The sequence below is a fragment of the Fusarium venenatum genome, assembly GCF_020744135.1.
Source record: "Fusarium venenatum strain MPI-CAGE-CH-0201 chromosome Unknown EDB82scaffold_3, whole genome shotgun sequence".
Taxonomy (NCBI): domain Eukaryota; kingdom Fungi; phylum Ascomycota; class Sordariomycetes; order Hypocreales; family Nectriaceae; genus Fusarium; species Fusarium venenatum.
Window position 1 is genome coordinate 2,690,047 of NW_027072131.1, and position 14,747 is coordinate 2,704,793.

The 14,747-nt window shown below is 48.5% G+C and overlaps 5 protein-coding genes across 5 annotated transcripts; 2 read left to right on the forward strand and 3 right to left on the reverse strand.

Moving 5' to 3' along the window:
* The first annotated feature begins 995 nt into the window (after window positions 1-995).
* Window positions 996-3,203, forward strand: EDB82DRAFT_230365 (uncharacterized protein). The gene is made up of 6 exons (XM_025727123.2): window positions 996-1,492; window positions 1,546-1,653; window positions 1,708-2,004; window positions 2,057-2,145; window positions 2,199-2,266; window positions 2,316-3,203. The coding sequence occupies exons 1-6, from the start codon at window positions 1,322-1,324 to the stop codon at window positions 2,816-2,818; spliced, it is 1,236 nt and encodes a 411-aa protein (XP_025581621.2). The 5' UTR covers window positions 996-1,321; the 3' UTR covers window positions 2,819-3,203.
* EDB82DRAFT_505337 (RNA polymerase III RPC4-domain-containing protein) lies at window positions 3,175-5,280 on the reverse strand. Its single transcript, XM_065608742.1, has 2 exons — window positions 4,759-5,280; window positions 3,175-4,705 (listed from the first exon to the last, which is right to left on the reverse strand). The coding sequence occupies exons 1-2, from the start codon at window positions 5,174-5,176 to the stop codon at window positions 3,507-3,509; spliced, it is 1,617 nt and encodes a 538-aa protein (XP_065463896.1). The 5' UTR covers window positions 5,177-5,280; the 3' UTR covers window positions 3,175-3,506.
* A 1,157-nt stretch (window positions 5,281-6,437) lies between these two features.
* On the reverse strand, window positions 6,438-7,883 carry EDB82DRAFT_505339 (UreD urease accessory protein-domain-containing protein). The gene has a single exon (XM_025727125.2). It carries the CDS (start codon window positions 7,614-7,616, stop codon window positions 6,627-6,629), a length of 990 nt encoding a protein of 329 aa, XP_025581623.2. The 5' UTR covers window positions 7,617-7,883; the 3' UTR covers window positions 6,438-6,626.
* Window positions 7,884-8,050: 167 nt separating this feature from the next.
* EDB82DRAFT_230422 (uncharacterized protein) lies at window positions 8,051-12,037 on the forward strand. Its single transcript, XM_025727126.2, has 3 exons — window positions 8,051-8,658; window positions 8,713-8,921; window positions 8,974-12,037. The coding sequence occupies exons 1-3, from the start codon at window positions 8,217-8,219 to the stop codon at window positions 11,836-11,838; spliced, it is 3,516 nt and encodes a 1,171-aa protein (XP_025581624.2). The 5' UTR covers window positions 8,051-8,216; the 3' UTR covers window positions 11,839-12,037.
* EDB82DRAFT_230438 (uncharacterized protein) lies at window positions 11,859-14,535 on the reverse strand. Its single transcript, XM_065607261.1, has 4 exons — window positions 14,252-14,535; window positions 14,065-14,198; window positions 13,037-14,015; window positions 11,859-12,988 (listed from the first exon to the last, which is right to left on the reverse strand). The coding sequence occupies exons 1-4, from the start codon at window positions 14,382-14,384 to the stop codon at window positions 12,237-12,239; spliced, it is 1,998 nt and encodes a 665-aa protein (XP_065463897.1). The 5' UTR covers window positions 14,385-14,535; the 3' UTR covers window positions 11,859-12,236.
* Between the last annotated feature and the right edge of the window lie 212 nt (window positions 14,536-14,747).

Here is a 14,747-nt window from a genome sequence, read left to right on the forward strand (position 1 = left end):
ACAGGCTGAGATATTGTTTGAAAACACGACTGACTACATTGTTTTCTCGATTGGTTCTCTCAAAAGCTCTCTCGATGTCTCGATAACAGGGATGCAGAACTAGGCGTCCGAGCTGATGCTGAAACAATGGTTAAGCTGAAGCCTTGCTAAGTACGGTTGAAGGTGTCCTACCATATCTTCGGGCCCTATCATCGGTAGAAGCTGCTGAGAAAGGTCTAGCCACTGGAAAATCACCATGGGTACAGTTCAAAGATCTGCAATACCTTTCTTTGCCCTCTAGTTCAAGTTGAATCTCGTAAATTCATCTAACTTTGCTGGGGAAATCTTGCGGCTCCACCAACTTAGCTGCCTGACGTACGATTGCCAACGGTCTTATCCATGGGCCGTTAAAGATGCTGTTCGAGACCAACCAATTGGATTGGTCGAAATGAGAAATTTCCATAAGTCCTAACTGGAAGTATTCAACCCCGAGCAATGGCGTCTGGCTAAGAAAGGTAATTGCTGGTGACTTCAATCGCTGTGCAGGGTTCTTGGTTCTTAGTATCAAACAAGGGCATTGTTCTTGATTGACTTTGCTCAACAGCTAACATTACACATCGACAACGGGTTGCCACTAAAGTTCGCTTCTCAACATTCAAAATATGAGAGCCTACACAGAACAAGACCATACACTGCTTGATTGGTGCTTGCTGTTCACAAAATGACGGAATTGCTTTTCCCAAACGATATGGCGAGGCTCTGCCCTACTTGTCAGACAAGTTACCAAACGAGACTCTGACAGACCCGTCACTCCTGTCAAACCAAGAAAGGATCTGTATGGGTACGAAATCGGGGAAGTAGGTTCGCTTCCCGCTAACCCTGGTTATTGAAGAACGCTAGAACCATGCCGCAAAAGGCTTTGAATCCTCAAAGTGACAAGGTGCCAGGGTACCCTGACGACACCAGCTTCACACCCTCTTTGTCCTTCAACCGGAGGCACGTCTTTGTACCTTGCATTCGTCGTATCACATCCACACACCATGGCCACCAACTTCATTTTGACACCCCCAGAAGCGGGCTGCGTGCCGAACACCCTTACCTGCGTTTGATCAGATCCGCCATGTCGGTTGGGTGCAATATCAAGTGTGTGATTCACTGGTGTCTCTTGCACCTGTGAGATATATCTTGGAGTGGCCCAGCCCCCTTGCCTGGCTTGCACTGATATTATCCATGGCCCTCGTCTGATATCATTTACTGCCCTATGTCCCCTTTTGACCATTCCTTGACACTTGAAAAGCAGGCCATGCTCGACGCTGCTGGCATCTTGTGACGCCGGAGCGCCATGGCTAATAACAAAAATATCGACTTGGACGAGGAAAATGGAATCGCGTTAGTTGAAACAGCAATAACCCTGTTGGCCCTCAGCTGGATCTCAGTTGGGTTGCGTACCTACACGAGAGTTTGGTTAATGAAAGGCCAACAACTCGACGACTGGCTCATGCTTATTGCCCAGGTACATAATTTCCATCACACTGCACCACCAGAAAAAAACTTACCAAGTAATAGATCATCTTCACTGTATCATGCTCTTTCATCCTGGAAGGTGTTGAAAAAGGAATAGGAAAACATAACGACGCTTTCCAGTCTGATGAGATCAAAGTACGGGCCCTTATGGTTAGTGCCCCTTCTTCATATGGATATTTGGGTAGGAAGCTCACATTATATCAGTGGCAGGCCTTGGCAACTGCAACTTACATTCTAGATATGATGTTTATCAAACTCAGCATTGGTGTCTTCTTGCTTCGGCTCAGTGTCAAGAAGGTTTACAACTGGATAATATGGATCAGTCTAGCCATCATTACCATTTGGAGCCTTGTACTCTGGTTTTGGAACCTGTTTCAATGCGACCCAGTAGAGATGCAGTGGGACTTCCGTATCAAAGACGGCACTTGTGTTTCCGCCGACCAAATCGTCTCAGCTGCCTATGCGATAAGTGTCATGACGGTTCTATCTGACTGGCTCTATGTGAGTGAAGCTCCCCATCATGTATTTGATCTTCGCTTATCTTTCACAAAAGGCGCTGCTCCCCATCCCGATGCTGTGGTCTGTAAAGATGACAAAACAAGCCAAAGCAACTGTTATTGTCATTCTAGGACTGGGTATATTGTAAGTTGAGGCTTCCCTTTTCGCACCAAACGTATGTCTAATGAACCGTTAAGTGCAAGTATCGCAACCTTGGTACGCCTACGCTTTCTCGCTGATCTTACTGACACCGAGGACATACTATGTGAGTGACGCCTGAACGGATGCTTCGTTTCTAGCTGACATCTCTTAAGTTGCTGGCACCGATGCCATGGTTTGGACCCTGATAGAACCAGGTGTTGCCATTATTGCATCCAGTCTAGCTACCATACGACCACTTTTACGAACTATGAAAATTAAGGGTTTCGAATCTACCGATCACACTTACGGCACGGGACATTCCGGGGTTGGCAAGACCAATCCAAACCGCCACAATGCTGGAGTCACGGTTATGCCAGGCTTCGGTCCCAATGATGTCTCGCTGACCAACGTCCCTCCCCATAGCCACGACCGACCCTATCCAGACGATACCTACATTTTACCTCCTCGACGCCCAACTGATGGTCCCCTCTCACCCGGACAAACCAGTCTCGCTAAGAGCGAGATCTTGGTGCTACAAAGCAACATATCGCCTCCACAGACACCTCCCGGAACCCAAATGTATCGATCTCCTTCTGGATCCTTTGACCAGATCCACGATCTCGAGGCACAGAGTCAAGATCTCGAGCGCCCTAATATTAGAGGGAAAAGGAGATGAATGGTTCTATAATACGATACCCCCATTAACGAAAGGAGGGCCAGACACATAGCAAACTGTCTTGTCCTTGTTATATTTTACGTTTATACAGATGATTTCTTTTCGGGCAGGGGAAGCACAACAGTGAAAGGCGTTGGATGGAGGACCGGTAGACTGGGCAGAAGAACCCTACCTAAGATAATAGCATCGGCCGACTTTATTGAGAGAGCTATTATACGAGGGAAGACAACACAAACTCTGGACTGACAGGAGCTATAGGGCAAGGCGCATGGTGCATTTCTTGAAAACACTCGGGCGTTTGGATAGGCAGCTCCTAATGTACTTATGATGATTGGTAACTTTTTCAATAACTGCCCAACCTTTTTTTCAAAATCTGTAATACCTCTTGAGCCGCCTGTTCCCAATACTTTTTAGCCTGCAAAATTTTGACATTTGCAAGAGCCGATATCCAAGACGTAATTAAGGAACCCGTGCACTTTTTATAAACATGGGGTTTCAAGGGCGGAACACTTGCTGAATGGGTCATATTGGGTATCTTTGTTTATTTAGGCCTGATGCCGCCTGTGTTAGCCACTTCTCGCAAACATATGTGCCTGTCTACCTGAGTAGGTACTTATTCTTATCATACGAGTTTCCTGGCATGGCAATTCGTGACTACATATACATCAGTCACGACACAATTACTCTACTATATTCTAAGGTCCTCGGATGAGACCTCCCATTCCTCCTCCTCATCCCACTTAGGCGCAAGGACGAAACGACCCATGATTTTGCCCATGCCAATACTCTCTCCTCCAACAACACCTGGCCGGGGCTTTTCATCGTTTTCCTCAACGATAACGGCTGTTGTCAAGAAGTTCATGCCAACAGCAGGGCTCAGCTCCATTGTGCTGCCACCCCAGTCCATCTCTACACGGCCTGATTTGCGCACCTTGAGCTGACCCACCATGCCGCCTGAGGACAGCAGACTGGACATGAAACCAGCCTTTTGTTCTGGATCTTCGAAGCCAGGGATGTTGAAGCCAGTGTTCGTGTCGTTGGTGAGATCGACGGGAGAAGCGTCGGCTGCAGCTGGCGTTGATTCGAGAACATTGTCTTCACCCTCGGTAGGTTCAGACTTGATCTTGTTGGACTTTGGTTGGGCGATTTGTTTTAGGGGAGGTAGAACAGGAGGGAATTGGAATAAGTACATGCGGCCGTCCTTGTTGCTGGGACCTTGAGTTTTCGCCCCCTCTCCCTCTGCGCTGTCGGAAATTTCGACTGCGCCCAGTTCATTAGCAAGAATCTCTAGATCTGATCGGATCATGGCTTCTTCCGTTTCTTGTGCTGGTTTCTTGGTTTGTGGCACTGGTGTCGTAGAAGTGTCTTTGCTCTCCTTCTCAATATCCACCTTGTTTTCGAGGTCCAAGTCCATGGACTCGTCCTGCTCTTTCTTGACAACAGTGGGCTTTGAGTCGTTGTCCCAAATGCCTCCATCCTCTCTGTTCTCGCCCATTGGCGGGAGTTCGCCTGCTTCACCATCCACCCAAAGGCTCTCCTCCACTTCCTTAGATTGTGGAGGAGGAACGGCTTGGGCATTTTCAGCGGCTTCCAGTTCTGCTGTGGTGGCCACAATGATGCCTTCATCCTTATGCTCTCGTCGATATATACCCATAGGCAATACACTGACAGCCCTCGAGTTGAGCGCCTCCATCATGGCCTCGTCCTCGCTGTCGAGATCCTCATCGGGGGTGTGAATATGGAGTTTATCCGCGTTGATTCGAGCCTCGCGATTCCGTGTCGCCTGAGCAAAGCCAGTTTTCGAGTCTGATTTGAAACCTCGCCCACCACCAGCACCACCTCCGCCTCCACCACCAAACCAACCACCACCTCCTCGACCACCAGATCCTATAGCTGTTAGAAACTTGCGAGTAAGACAGGGCATCACGCGTTGGTCTTACCTCCTGCACCGGAAGAGAAAGGACCACTGGCTCCTGAAATCACTCGACCGAAACCACCTCTACCCATGGCATCACCACGGCTCCTCTTGCTTCTGAACCGTGAGCGACCACGAGCTTTACGCTCATCTGCCGCTCTCTCACTGGCCTTTTGTTCTTCTTGGCGGGCCAAAGTATCTCTTTCTGCCTCATCTCGACGAACATTCTTGGGTCGGAAGCGACCGGCCGCGGGTGCCCTTGTTGCCCGGGCGGTAGTGCCGCCTCGAGTAGGTGTGGAGGATGTGCTCTGGGGAGCCGGAGTAGCACTGCCTGAATTTGCTTGAGTAGTGGAAGGGCCAGCGCTGCTCTCGTCGGTTGCTCGTGAACCCGCGGCAGCAGCGCCTCTCCGGGTGCCCCGGGCCGATGCCCTTCCTCTGTTCATATTATCCTCAGCTTTGGCGACGATGATGGAATTGATAATGTGGTCTGGCAATCGTTGTCGTTGTCGTTGTCACAGCCTGGAATTGTAGAGCATTACAAAAATTTAGTCTGAGTTGGGATGCCGAAAGTTAGATAGTGGGGGCGGGAAGGTGGGGGACCAGAAATTCTGCCATGTCGGTTCTTACCGCCTTTAGCTCGATGCCACCGATCAAGATTAGCGTATCTTTAAAGCTTGGTGTTGAAGACTCTGGCACTGGGCGTTGTCAGACTGTGTACTGTATGGAGGACAAGATAATGCATTGTGATAATTGAGAAGTAAGGAATCTTAAATGGCATAATATCAAGATAGGCGCCCAATGTACTGTAGATACGATGATTTGCGGTCAATTCTGGATTGATTCATAATTCATCAAAGACGGTGGAAGTAGAGTGCCTTCTCGCAACTATCGTAATTCAGGCGTGTTCTATATAATGAAACCGGAATCATGCAGCGTAGCCCTGGAACAAGTCTTCTCATCTATAAGGAATGGTTCCTATATATTCTTCAGAGCCTGGGGCTAGAAAATTTCTACTACTATGCACGTTCTAAGGTTTATCCAGTCAGTGAGTGATGCCGCCCCAGCACTAACGTCACACTGTAGTAGTTCCTAATGCGGAAATGCGGCCAGGTTCCATTGGCCAGAGACTCAACCGTTGCCCCAGCCGTGTACCTGGGAAATACGACACAAAGACAGCCAAAAGTTCATGTTCTTGCAGTAAGCATCGAGTTGCCCAAACAGATACTGCTCTATTCTTAAGATAAGATAATCCCAACACTACCTCATTTGATTTTCCACAAACGAATAGAGATGACTCTCAATACAATGATCTTTACAGAAGGAATTTATGATCTGGGGATAAGAACAATATACAATTAATGGCTGTCGTTTTGAGAGAGCCAGGGCAGAGAGCCATGGGGCAAGTACCTGTATCCTAGGTGTAAATACTTAGAATGGCTTTGTCCCAGATGCCTTAATGTGGATGTGGCAAAAGAAGAAAAAAAATCACCAATCCGGGATGTTTGACCTCGAACATTATGTAGGAAGGCTGTGTTTTATAGCACTTGGATCGTTGGATTATATGTGACCTGATTGGACCAACTCCGCGGTACTGGCAGTATTCAAGCTTTGGCAACGAACAGTTGCGATCTTGAAGTGCAATGTCGACAGCGCAGTCTCTTCAGTTTCAGCCGTGACAATCATGGAGATGCAATAAAAGCGATGGATATGTACACTAACAGAAGGGGGATTTATGCGAAAATGTTACATATAATTTCATATATCAAGCCACAGATGGCCAATACCGCAACGGAACTGAACTTTGTCTAACCGTAGTCGCCCCAGTTTCAATGATGCTGAATTAGAAAACGCTAACCATACATACACTTTGGTTCTTGGTATCTGTGCGAGATCTCATCGAAGGCACATCAACGCTTTGTCTCCAAACTCTGAAGCAATACTCCCCTCTTGAACAAGCATTGAACCTATCCATTCTCGTCCTGCTTCTACTGTTTTTGCCCCGAATTTAACAACCACGCAACCTCGAACGTTAGCTGCAGACCAGAGAACACCGCCTTCCTTCTCATCGTCCAATCTTTGCATCCGCCATCGCTCGAGATCTGAAATATTTGTATTGTCCTGTGCCATCGCTTCTGGCGATCGAAAATCTCGGGCACCAATGCGGGGAAGGGCAGCAAACTCGATTTGGAAGAACTCTCCCAATGACTTTGTCTTGGCCCCCCGCAGAATGAGGGTTCCTGTTATGGCCATATGTTGCATCATTTCTGGGAGCGTTCGGCCAACGGATTTGCTTGCTTCCCTGGACAAGACGATAGAGTCTCGGACAAGGAGTCTGTCCGTGGAAGTCATCTCAGGGTCTTGTAACCATATTTCGTTACGCCCCGACCATTTCCTGAAGCTCCAGTTCTCACCACGGGCGACGCGTCCTTGCGTGACCCAGTCCAAAAGACAAAGAGACGCTTGTTGTCGAAGCTTGAATATTTGCTTCTGGGCATATACGCTATCTTCAAATGGCTGAACAGGGTCTGGTAGAAGGCACATTGAAGCGTTGTTGTCTATAGTGACCTCCAAGTTTTGACTTGTAACGACGTCTGCTGTAGGCGACTTGAAGATTTTTGTGTGACCTTGGGTAGCAATGCTGAGTTTCGCCTCCGGCTTGACGTGGATTGTCAGATTTATACCGTCTCCAGCAACTAAACCGCCTCCATAAGACAGCAGAAACACCAGCGTACTTGGCTGGCTTGACGAAGGAGCCGGCGATATCAGTTTTAGAGGATACTGGTAGGTCATAGCCTCAAGGCCACTTTCACCTGCAGGGAGCAGACCAACGACGATGCGGCCATCGCCAGGCGATGAGGACGAGGGAGGAAATGGCGATTCCATTTTGATAGCATATTGTGATGATGCAAAAGGAGAGAAAAGCCAGACAGGGATGAATTAATGAGCGTCTAATTGAGTCAAGACGGTGTCAAAGCCAAACAGCGTCTCCATCTTGACGCAGCATCATTAACAAATAAATGCCTTGGTTTCAACTGAGGCACGAGTCAAAGGGTCTCTGCTATTAGATAAGAGATAAGAGGTAGTTGGTCGAAATTGTGGCTGTTGACCCACATTTGCGCTTGGATTGTGGGGGTGACACTCTGGGCTTGGGCGTGGCTTGAGGAATTCTGGGGGTAGATGAAGGGGAAAGAGGTACTGAAGTGCACTCCTGGAAAGTGTGGTTCAGGACCAAAGCTGCTGCCACCCGATATTCAGCCGTAGGTATGCAGAGGAAACTAACACCACCCACCCACTTTCCAGAATAGCTTGCGGCGTCATCTCAACCTATTTGCACTCTACCCTACCTAGGTGCTTGCCTACTCCACGCGACATTCGACGCGCCAAGTGGTCAAAGACTCCATTGTTGCCCTCGCATCGAGGGTTGTTAAGATTGAAACTTGATAATTTCAATTCCCTATAGCGCGACCATCTTTGAAAGAAATCATGGACAGTAATTCAAGCCCAGCACCCGACCCCGATGCCACAACGCGTCGCCGATCGGGACGCGTCGTGAGAGCGCCCTCTAAATTTACACCCGAACCTGCATCCCAGCCAACACACCCAAAGCGCAAGCGAGACGACCAGGACGATGAAGACGACGATGGCGAAGAAGAAGCCGCTGCTGAAACTGAAGCGCCAGATTCAGATGAGGAGATGAGCGACGAGCCTGACAATGACAGCGACGAAGATCATCCCGCACCACGCTCTAGAAAGAAGGCGTCGCAAACAAGTCGCGCAAAGAAACCCTCTGCCAAAAAGCCGAAGATCAATGGTTCCAAACCCTTGCGACCTGCGCGAGTCACTCATGCTGCCAAAAGCCTTCCGAGCAGACCTAAAAAGAGTGTTCGGATCGAAGACGCGGCTGTAAAAGGAACTGGCCTCTATTGTATGCAAAACCCCTTTCGACCTACGCGCTTTTCTATGTACTGACGCGACCCAGCTGATCTTTTCGGCTCGGGCGATTCCAGTAAATCAGTGGCTGAAGAATGGTTGAACAAATACAATGACGATGGGGTGGCAGCTTTTACTGATCTAGTAAATTGCATTTTGCAGTGTGCTGGCTGTGGCCAACTCATCACAGAAGATGATGTTCGAGATGCCGAGAACATCGCTGGCCGACTGGCAGATCTGCAGAGCGTGTATCAAGAGGTAGTGTTCAGCCATGCTCTTGTAACAAAAATTCAGGCTGAGACGATTATAGCAAGAAATCACCGACTACCCCCTTATTTCCAGAACAAAACAGTCGCGATCCTTCCGAGATGTACTCATCAGCTTCTTCGAAAACCTCATTGTCAACATGCACCAAAATAATCTCATGTATAGGGACGAGTTCCTGATTGAAAACCTTCACGCATGGCTTGCCAGCATGTCATCATCAAGCCTCCGACCCTTCCGCCATACAGCCACCACCATATCTTTGGCAGTTCAGTCTGCCCTTGTCATGGTCGCCAACGACCTTGATTTCAGGCTTGGACGTGCAGGAAAAGCTCGAAACTCGAAGGTCAAGATGACTGCTGCGATACAGCGTGATGCGGAAAAGAATACCAGCAATCGCAAAGTTTGCTCCGAGATGATTCAATCGTTTTTCGACACTGTCTTTGTCCACCGCTACCGAGATGTTGACCCTAGAATCAGAACAGAATGTGTGGAGGCTCTCGGCAACTGGATTATTTCCTTGCCAGCCCTTTTTCTTGATCCTGGCTACCTGCGCTACCTAGGCTGGATGTTGTCGGATACTCATGCTCCCACACGCCATGAGGTTCTCAGGCACCTTGCTAAAGTATTTAGAAGAGACGCAGACACATTGGGACATTTTATCGACAGATTTCGCCCCCGTCTAGTGGAGATGGCCTGCAAAGATGCTGACGTCTCTGTTCGCGCAGCAGCGATTGCGGTTATTGACGTCCTTCGTGACCAAGACATGCTCGAGGGCGAAGAGGTCGATGCCATTGGAAAACTTATCTTCGACAATGAACTTAGAATTCGAAAGGCAGTTGTTGGATTCTTTGTAGCATGCACCAAAGACGCTATCAACGAAAAGGTGAAATCGCTAGGTGACTCCGACATTATGGAAGAGATTCCCAAGGGGAAGAAGGCATCTCTTGATGCCCCTCGCGTCGAATGGGTTGACCTGAAGTGCTTGGCTGAGACACTAGCCATTTACGACAGTCAAATTGAGGAAGAGCAAAGCAACCAGGTCTTAGGACTGGATGCAGCCGTAGACCTCTTGGATGCAGCTGTTCCAGAGACTAGAATCTCGTTGGCGTCTCAAGTTCTCTTTGAGAAGGTTGATGAAATCAAGCAATGGACACTGCTCGCTGGATACCTACTATTTGATCACACAACGAGTTCAAAAGCAAGATCCAAGGGCAACAACCCAGAACTTGCATTCAAGAAGGCTGTTGCTCCTTCGCCTGCAGAGGAAACCATACTACTGGATGTATTGAGTTCGGCGGTCAAGTCAAGCCTAATTCATTCAGGAGAACATGACAGGTCACGAAAGAAGCATCAAACATCCAAAGACGCCGAAGATTTGAGCATTAGCCCCGAAGATACGGCGACTGAGCTTGTTACTGTTATCCCTCATCTTCTAAGCAAATTCGGAGCCGAGCCGGACACTGCCGCAATCGTTCTGCGCCTAGCACACTTTCCCGATATTGAAGTGTTCAAGCAATTGCGGCAAAACACAAACAAATACGAGAAGCTACTTGACGAGATTGTTACCCAATTCAACAGACATGACGATAAGAGAGTCTTGTCCGAAGCGGCTGCAGCACTGCTGCATTCGCGTCGATACGATGAATTGGAGGAAGTTACAGACAGCAAGATCTCAAATCTGTGGGAGTCAACCATGACTGCTTTGCACAACTTCGACAAGACTTACGAGCTTTCATCCAGAGGGAATTTGGAGGAATCGCCTCTCAAGGAACTGGCCACTATCTTATTAAAGATAAGCAAATTGGCAAGTCTGTCCAACTGTGTGGACATTCTTGAGGCGGAGGGGGATTCTACAGAGTCAACAACAACGCCCGTAATTCAAATACTCGCCAACATTGTGCATCGCGGCAAGTATGAACCTCTGGACGATCAGGATGTCGATGACCTGGAGGATGAGGTTGTCTCTTATGCTATCAAGACCTGTCAGTTCTACTTTATGTGGAAAGCTTTGGCATACAGCACACTTCTTTCATCAGGTCTCAATATCGCAGACGCGGAACTCGATCGCCTATCTGTGCTTCGCCAGACTTTCCGCAGACACCTCATCGAAACGCTTTCCTCTCGCGCCGCCATCGACCAGCTGCGACTATTTGCTACAGGCAGCCTGTGCGATCTTCATCTAACTTTTGCCACCCTACGGCCTGCCATTGAGAGCGCTCGTCCCGCTTCAAATTCTGGGTCGCCTCCCGCGGAAGGTGAAAAATACAAGGCATTAATTCAGGAGATCGAGTCAGGACTTATCCCTGAGCTGATCGCTATTTTTGACGGAGCCGAGAAGCTATACGCCAAGAAGATCAAGAAAGACAAGTTATTGAACGAACCTGCCGAGGATGAAGATCCCATTGCCGATGACGAGGAGGAGGAGGAAGATGATGAGGATGAGAGCCTGTCTGAGGAAGAGCGTCTCGCTGCTGAACTCAAGGCTGAAAAGGCACTCTGCGAACTCACAGCCAAATACGTTCTCGTTATTACCGCACGACTTGTAGACATCAAGGGCACACATGCAGGCAAACTGCGGCGACGTTTACTTCGCAACCAGAATAAACTCGGCCATAACTTCAAAGAGGTTGTCACCTATCTCGATGAGGAGAAGCTGGCTGAGCGAACAAGGAAGAAGGCCGCCAGCGTGCACCCCACAACATCCAAGTCTCAAAAACCCCTACTTAGCGAAGCGCTTGTGATTGAGGACGATGATATCTTCGATAGCACGCCACCCCCTGGGGAGGGTTCACGAGAGGATCTCCGCCAGAAGGGCCTCTTGGAGGATGACCCAATCGAGGACGATGACGAAAATGAAGAAGCGGAACGACCGGCTCATGAATCAGATAATGAAGTTATAGGGGATTAGAACACAGCGTGATTGGCCTCTCGTATATGGTGGGCGCATAGCTATTTGGGTGCACGGCGAGAATGGCCTCTGTTTTCTCCATTTGCCTCGCAGGCTGACGGTTTTAGTTATTTTCACTCTTTTCTATTTCTGTTTATGTCGTCTCTTGTCGCTTTGGGCTATATGCCGGAGTCTGGGTATGCGGCAGTGGACTTGAGTTTTGGGCGTGAAAAGACTGCACATGTATACATAAGTAGTAGCCTTACTATCAGAAATGTTTGCGCCTCAGTTTCGTTCTTTGCGACATGGTCTAGTAACTCGTTAAAATCATTAACGCCCCCAAGGCTCAGAACTCCAAATTCACTTTTCCTCGGGTACTTCTCTCTACTCTTTGAACCCGACAAAACCTTTTCGTACGTCTATCCTCCTGCAATCATGGTGCCAAAGAGGCGGAACATTCTCTGCCACCGCTTCCCGTCTCCTGCACTAGCCTTGGACGGGTCTGGTTCGGTAACTTTGATGCCATATTGTTGTATGCAGCATGGAAAAGATCGATTTGTCAATTGCGTCTTTGACTCGTTGCCCTCAGTTTTTTGTTCGTTCTCGTCATCGCTATCAGCTGGAGGGTTTCCCTTTCTTACTGCTTCCTGGGCGGCCGTCTTCTTTTCTTCAAGGTTTCCCCAAAGAGTGAACAATTTGTCGCGAAGCGTAGACAGTAGCTCTTTGTCTTGTCTCAAGTTTGACGCATCGAGACCGGTAAGGCACTGAGCAGCTTGGTTATCCACAAGTACCCATAGCCTTTTCTTCTTCTGCTTGTGATTATCAACTGCGTCTTCGAGTTCCAAGAAGAAGCGCCATTCCCAATTCCGTACTCGAGCGAAAGTATCCAGCGTCATCTGGCTTAGCTGCTGATCATCTTCGGAATCGTCATCGGACACAGAGTCTTCACCGTCGTCAGAGAGGATGTCGTATTCTGACTCCTTCTTTGGATATGTGAAATCTGCAAGGTTTGGTGGAGAGAAGTCGACAACTCGAACATTGGCCCGGTAGTTTAAGTTTACAAATGGCAGGGGGACCTTTACGCTTTCTCCTTCGATGGTCGTTTCATGATACACGATGCTAGTTATTTCCGAAAGTCGACTAGGCGCCTTCCCTTGGTTTTCACATTTCACTAAAATCCATTAGCATGGGTAGACGGTGTGTATCGCAGGGAGAATACCTCGTGTGTTCAGGTCCGCGATCTGAGTTGCATCCTCTTCTGCTTGGTCATCGTCTTGGTCTTGCCTGTCGGCTTCCCTTTTACGTTTGGCTTTACGCCTCGCTCTTGCATTCTCTTTCTTCACCTCCTTGCTCGTTTCCATGCCTTTCTTACGCTTTTCTCCTGCTTTGCTGGCCTCGCTTATGTCCTTGAGCTGCTTGTTTCTCAGGCGTTCGTATTCCCTCTTTCTCTCCAATGCCGCCTTTGCACGAGGGTTAACATACTCGGGATCAACTTTCAAGTCCACCTTCTGCAAGCCAAGCTTGGAACTGGAAGCATCACGATCTTCCCTGAGGAAACCTTCCAAATTGTTGTCATTTCTCCCTGTCTTGATCTGCAAATTCCTTGCGTCGACCCATGACCCGATATCTATGTTTTGGTTACGAATAACGCCAGCATGAGGTTCCCAGCAACTGATTTGTATGGATCTCTTGCCGTAAGGCCCTGGCCAATCATTCGTTTTGGCGGCTGTTGTAAACTTGTCGGTATAGCCGTACGGGTCGCCATCTCGCCCAAGCGAAGCGCCACCTGCACCGATGGAATGGTTGAAAAACGACGGATTTTCTGTATAGTCGGAAACCCACAAAGTTACTACGCCACCTGAATCATAGGGTGGCTTCACAATCTGGGCTACTATGTCGCAGAACTGCCCTTCTCTGACATCTTTAAGTAGGCTGAATTTCTCCTTGACATTTGCAGAAGCAGCGATCATAACCTCAAACTCATCTTGAGCTGGAACCCGATCTAGGTTAATGGCGTGATACATCTGAGAAACAAAAGCATTCTCTTGCCCGTTTGGGGGGGTATCCTTGGGGTAGCTGGTAGGATACAATGCGCATGAAGCTTCGCCAGGAGGTTTAGGGATCTTGGAAGCTTCATACACCGAAATGCTGGTGGGGAAGCTGGTCAACAAAGACCATTCTGACCCTCTTTGTTGGACCTTGGTAATAGTTAGTGCGGAATCCGCTGCACATGCGGTTGACACTTGCCTTGACTTTCTGGACCAGCACAACATCACCACCATCTACCTTTGGAAACTGTCCTTTTTTGCGAAAAATGTTGAAAGCGATCGAGTCGTCATCTTGAATTGAAGAATCGTAAAGTTTGATTTCGCATTTCCAATCTGAGCGTGTTAGACGATTGACTTGGTAGTTGCAAGCGAGATCTCATTCTTACCACTCCCTCTTGTAGGAACTGGAACTTTGAATTCCACAACGATGCCGACTACGATGACCAACGCACCGGCTTGAACTTTGCCATCCAATATGTCGCGAATTGGTGTACAGTTGGGAAGTGTTGATGGAGACATTGGAGCTGGTGTGTCCCAAGGAAATAAGGTTTGAATGAGATTAATGGCTAACTGACGAGTTAGGTAGTGGATTAACGCGACCGCGTTAAGTGCCAGCACTGAGACGTAACGTCGTGCAAATGAAAGTGAGGGCCCGTGAGACGCGGTCGACAATGACGGAAGTGTCTGGTGGGTAGACGCGCCTAGCTACCCGTCCCCCACCTTCTCGATCGCGATAACACGTGACTGTACATGTGACCTGACTTTTCCAAAATGACATGAGCCCAGTGGCGAGTTGCATTCATGCCCGGATACTACTGAGGTACAACGGCTGTGGCAGATTTTTTTTAGGTTCGCATAGTTCAAAGATCCTGTTTCTACATA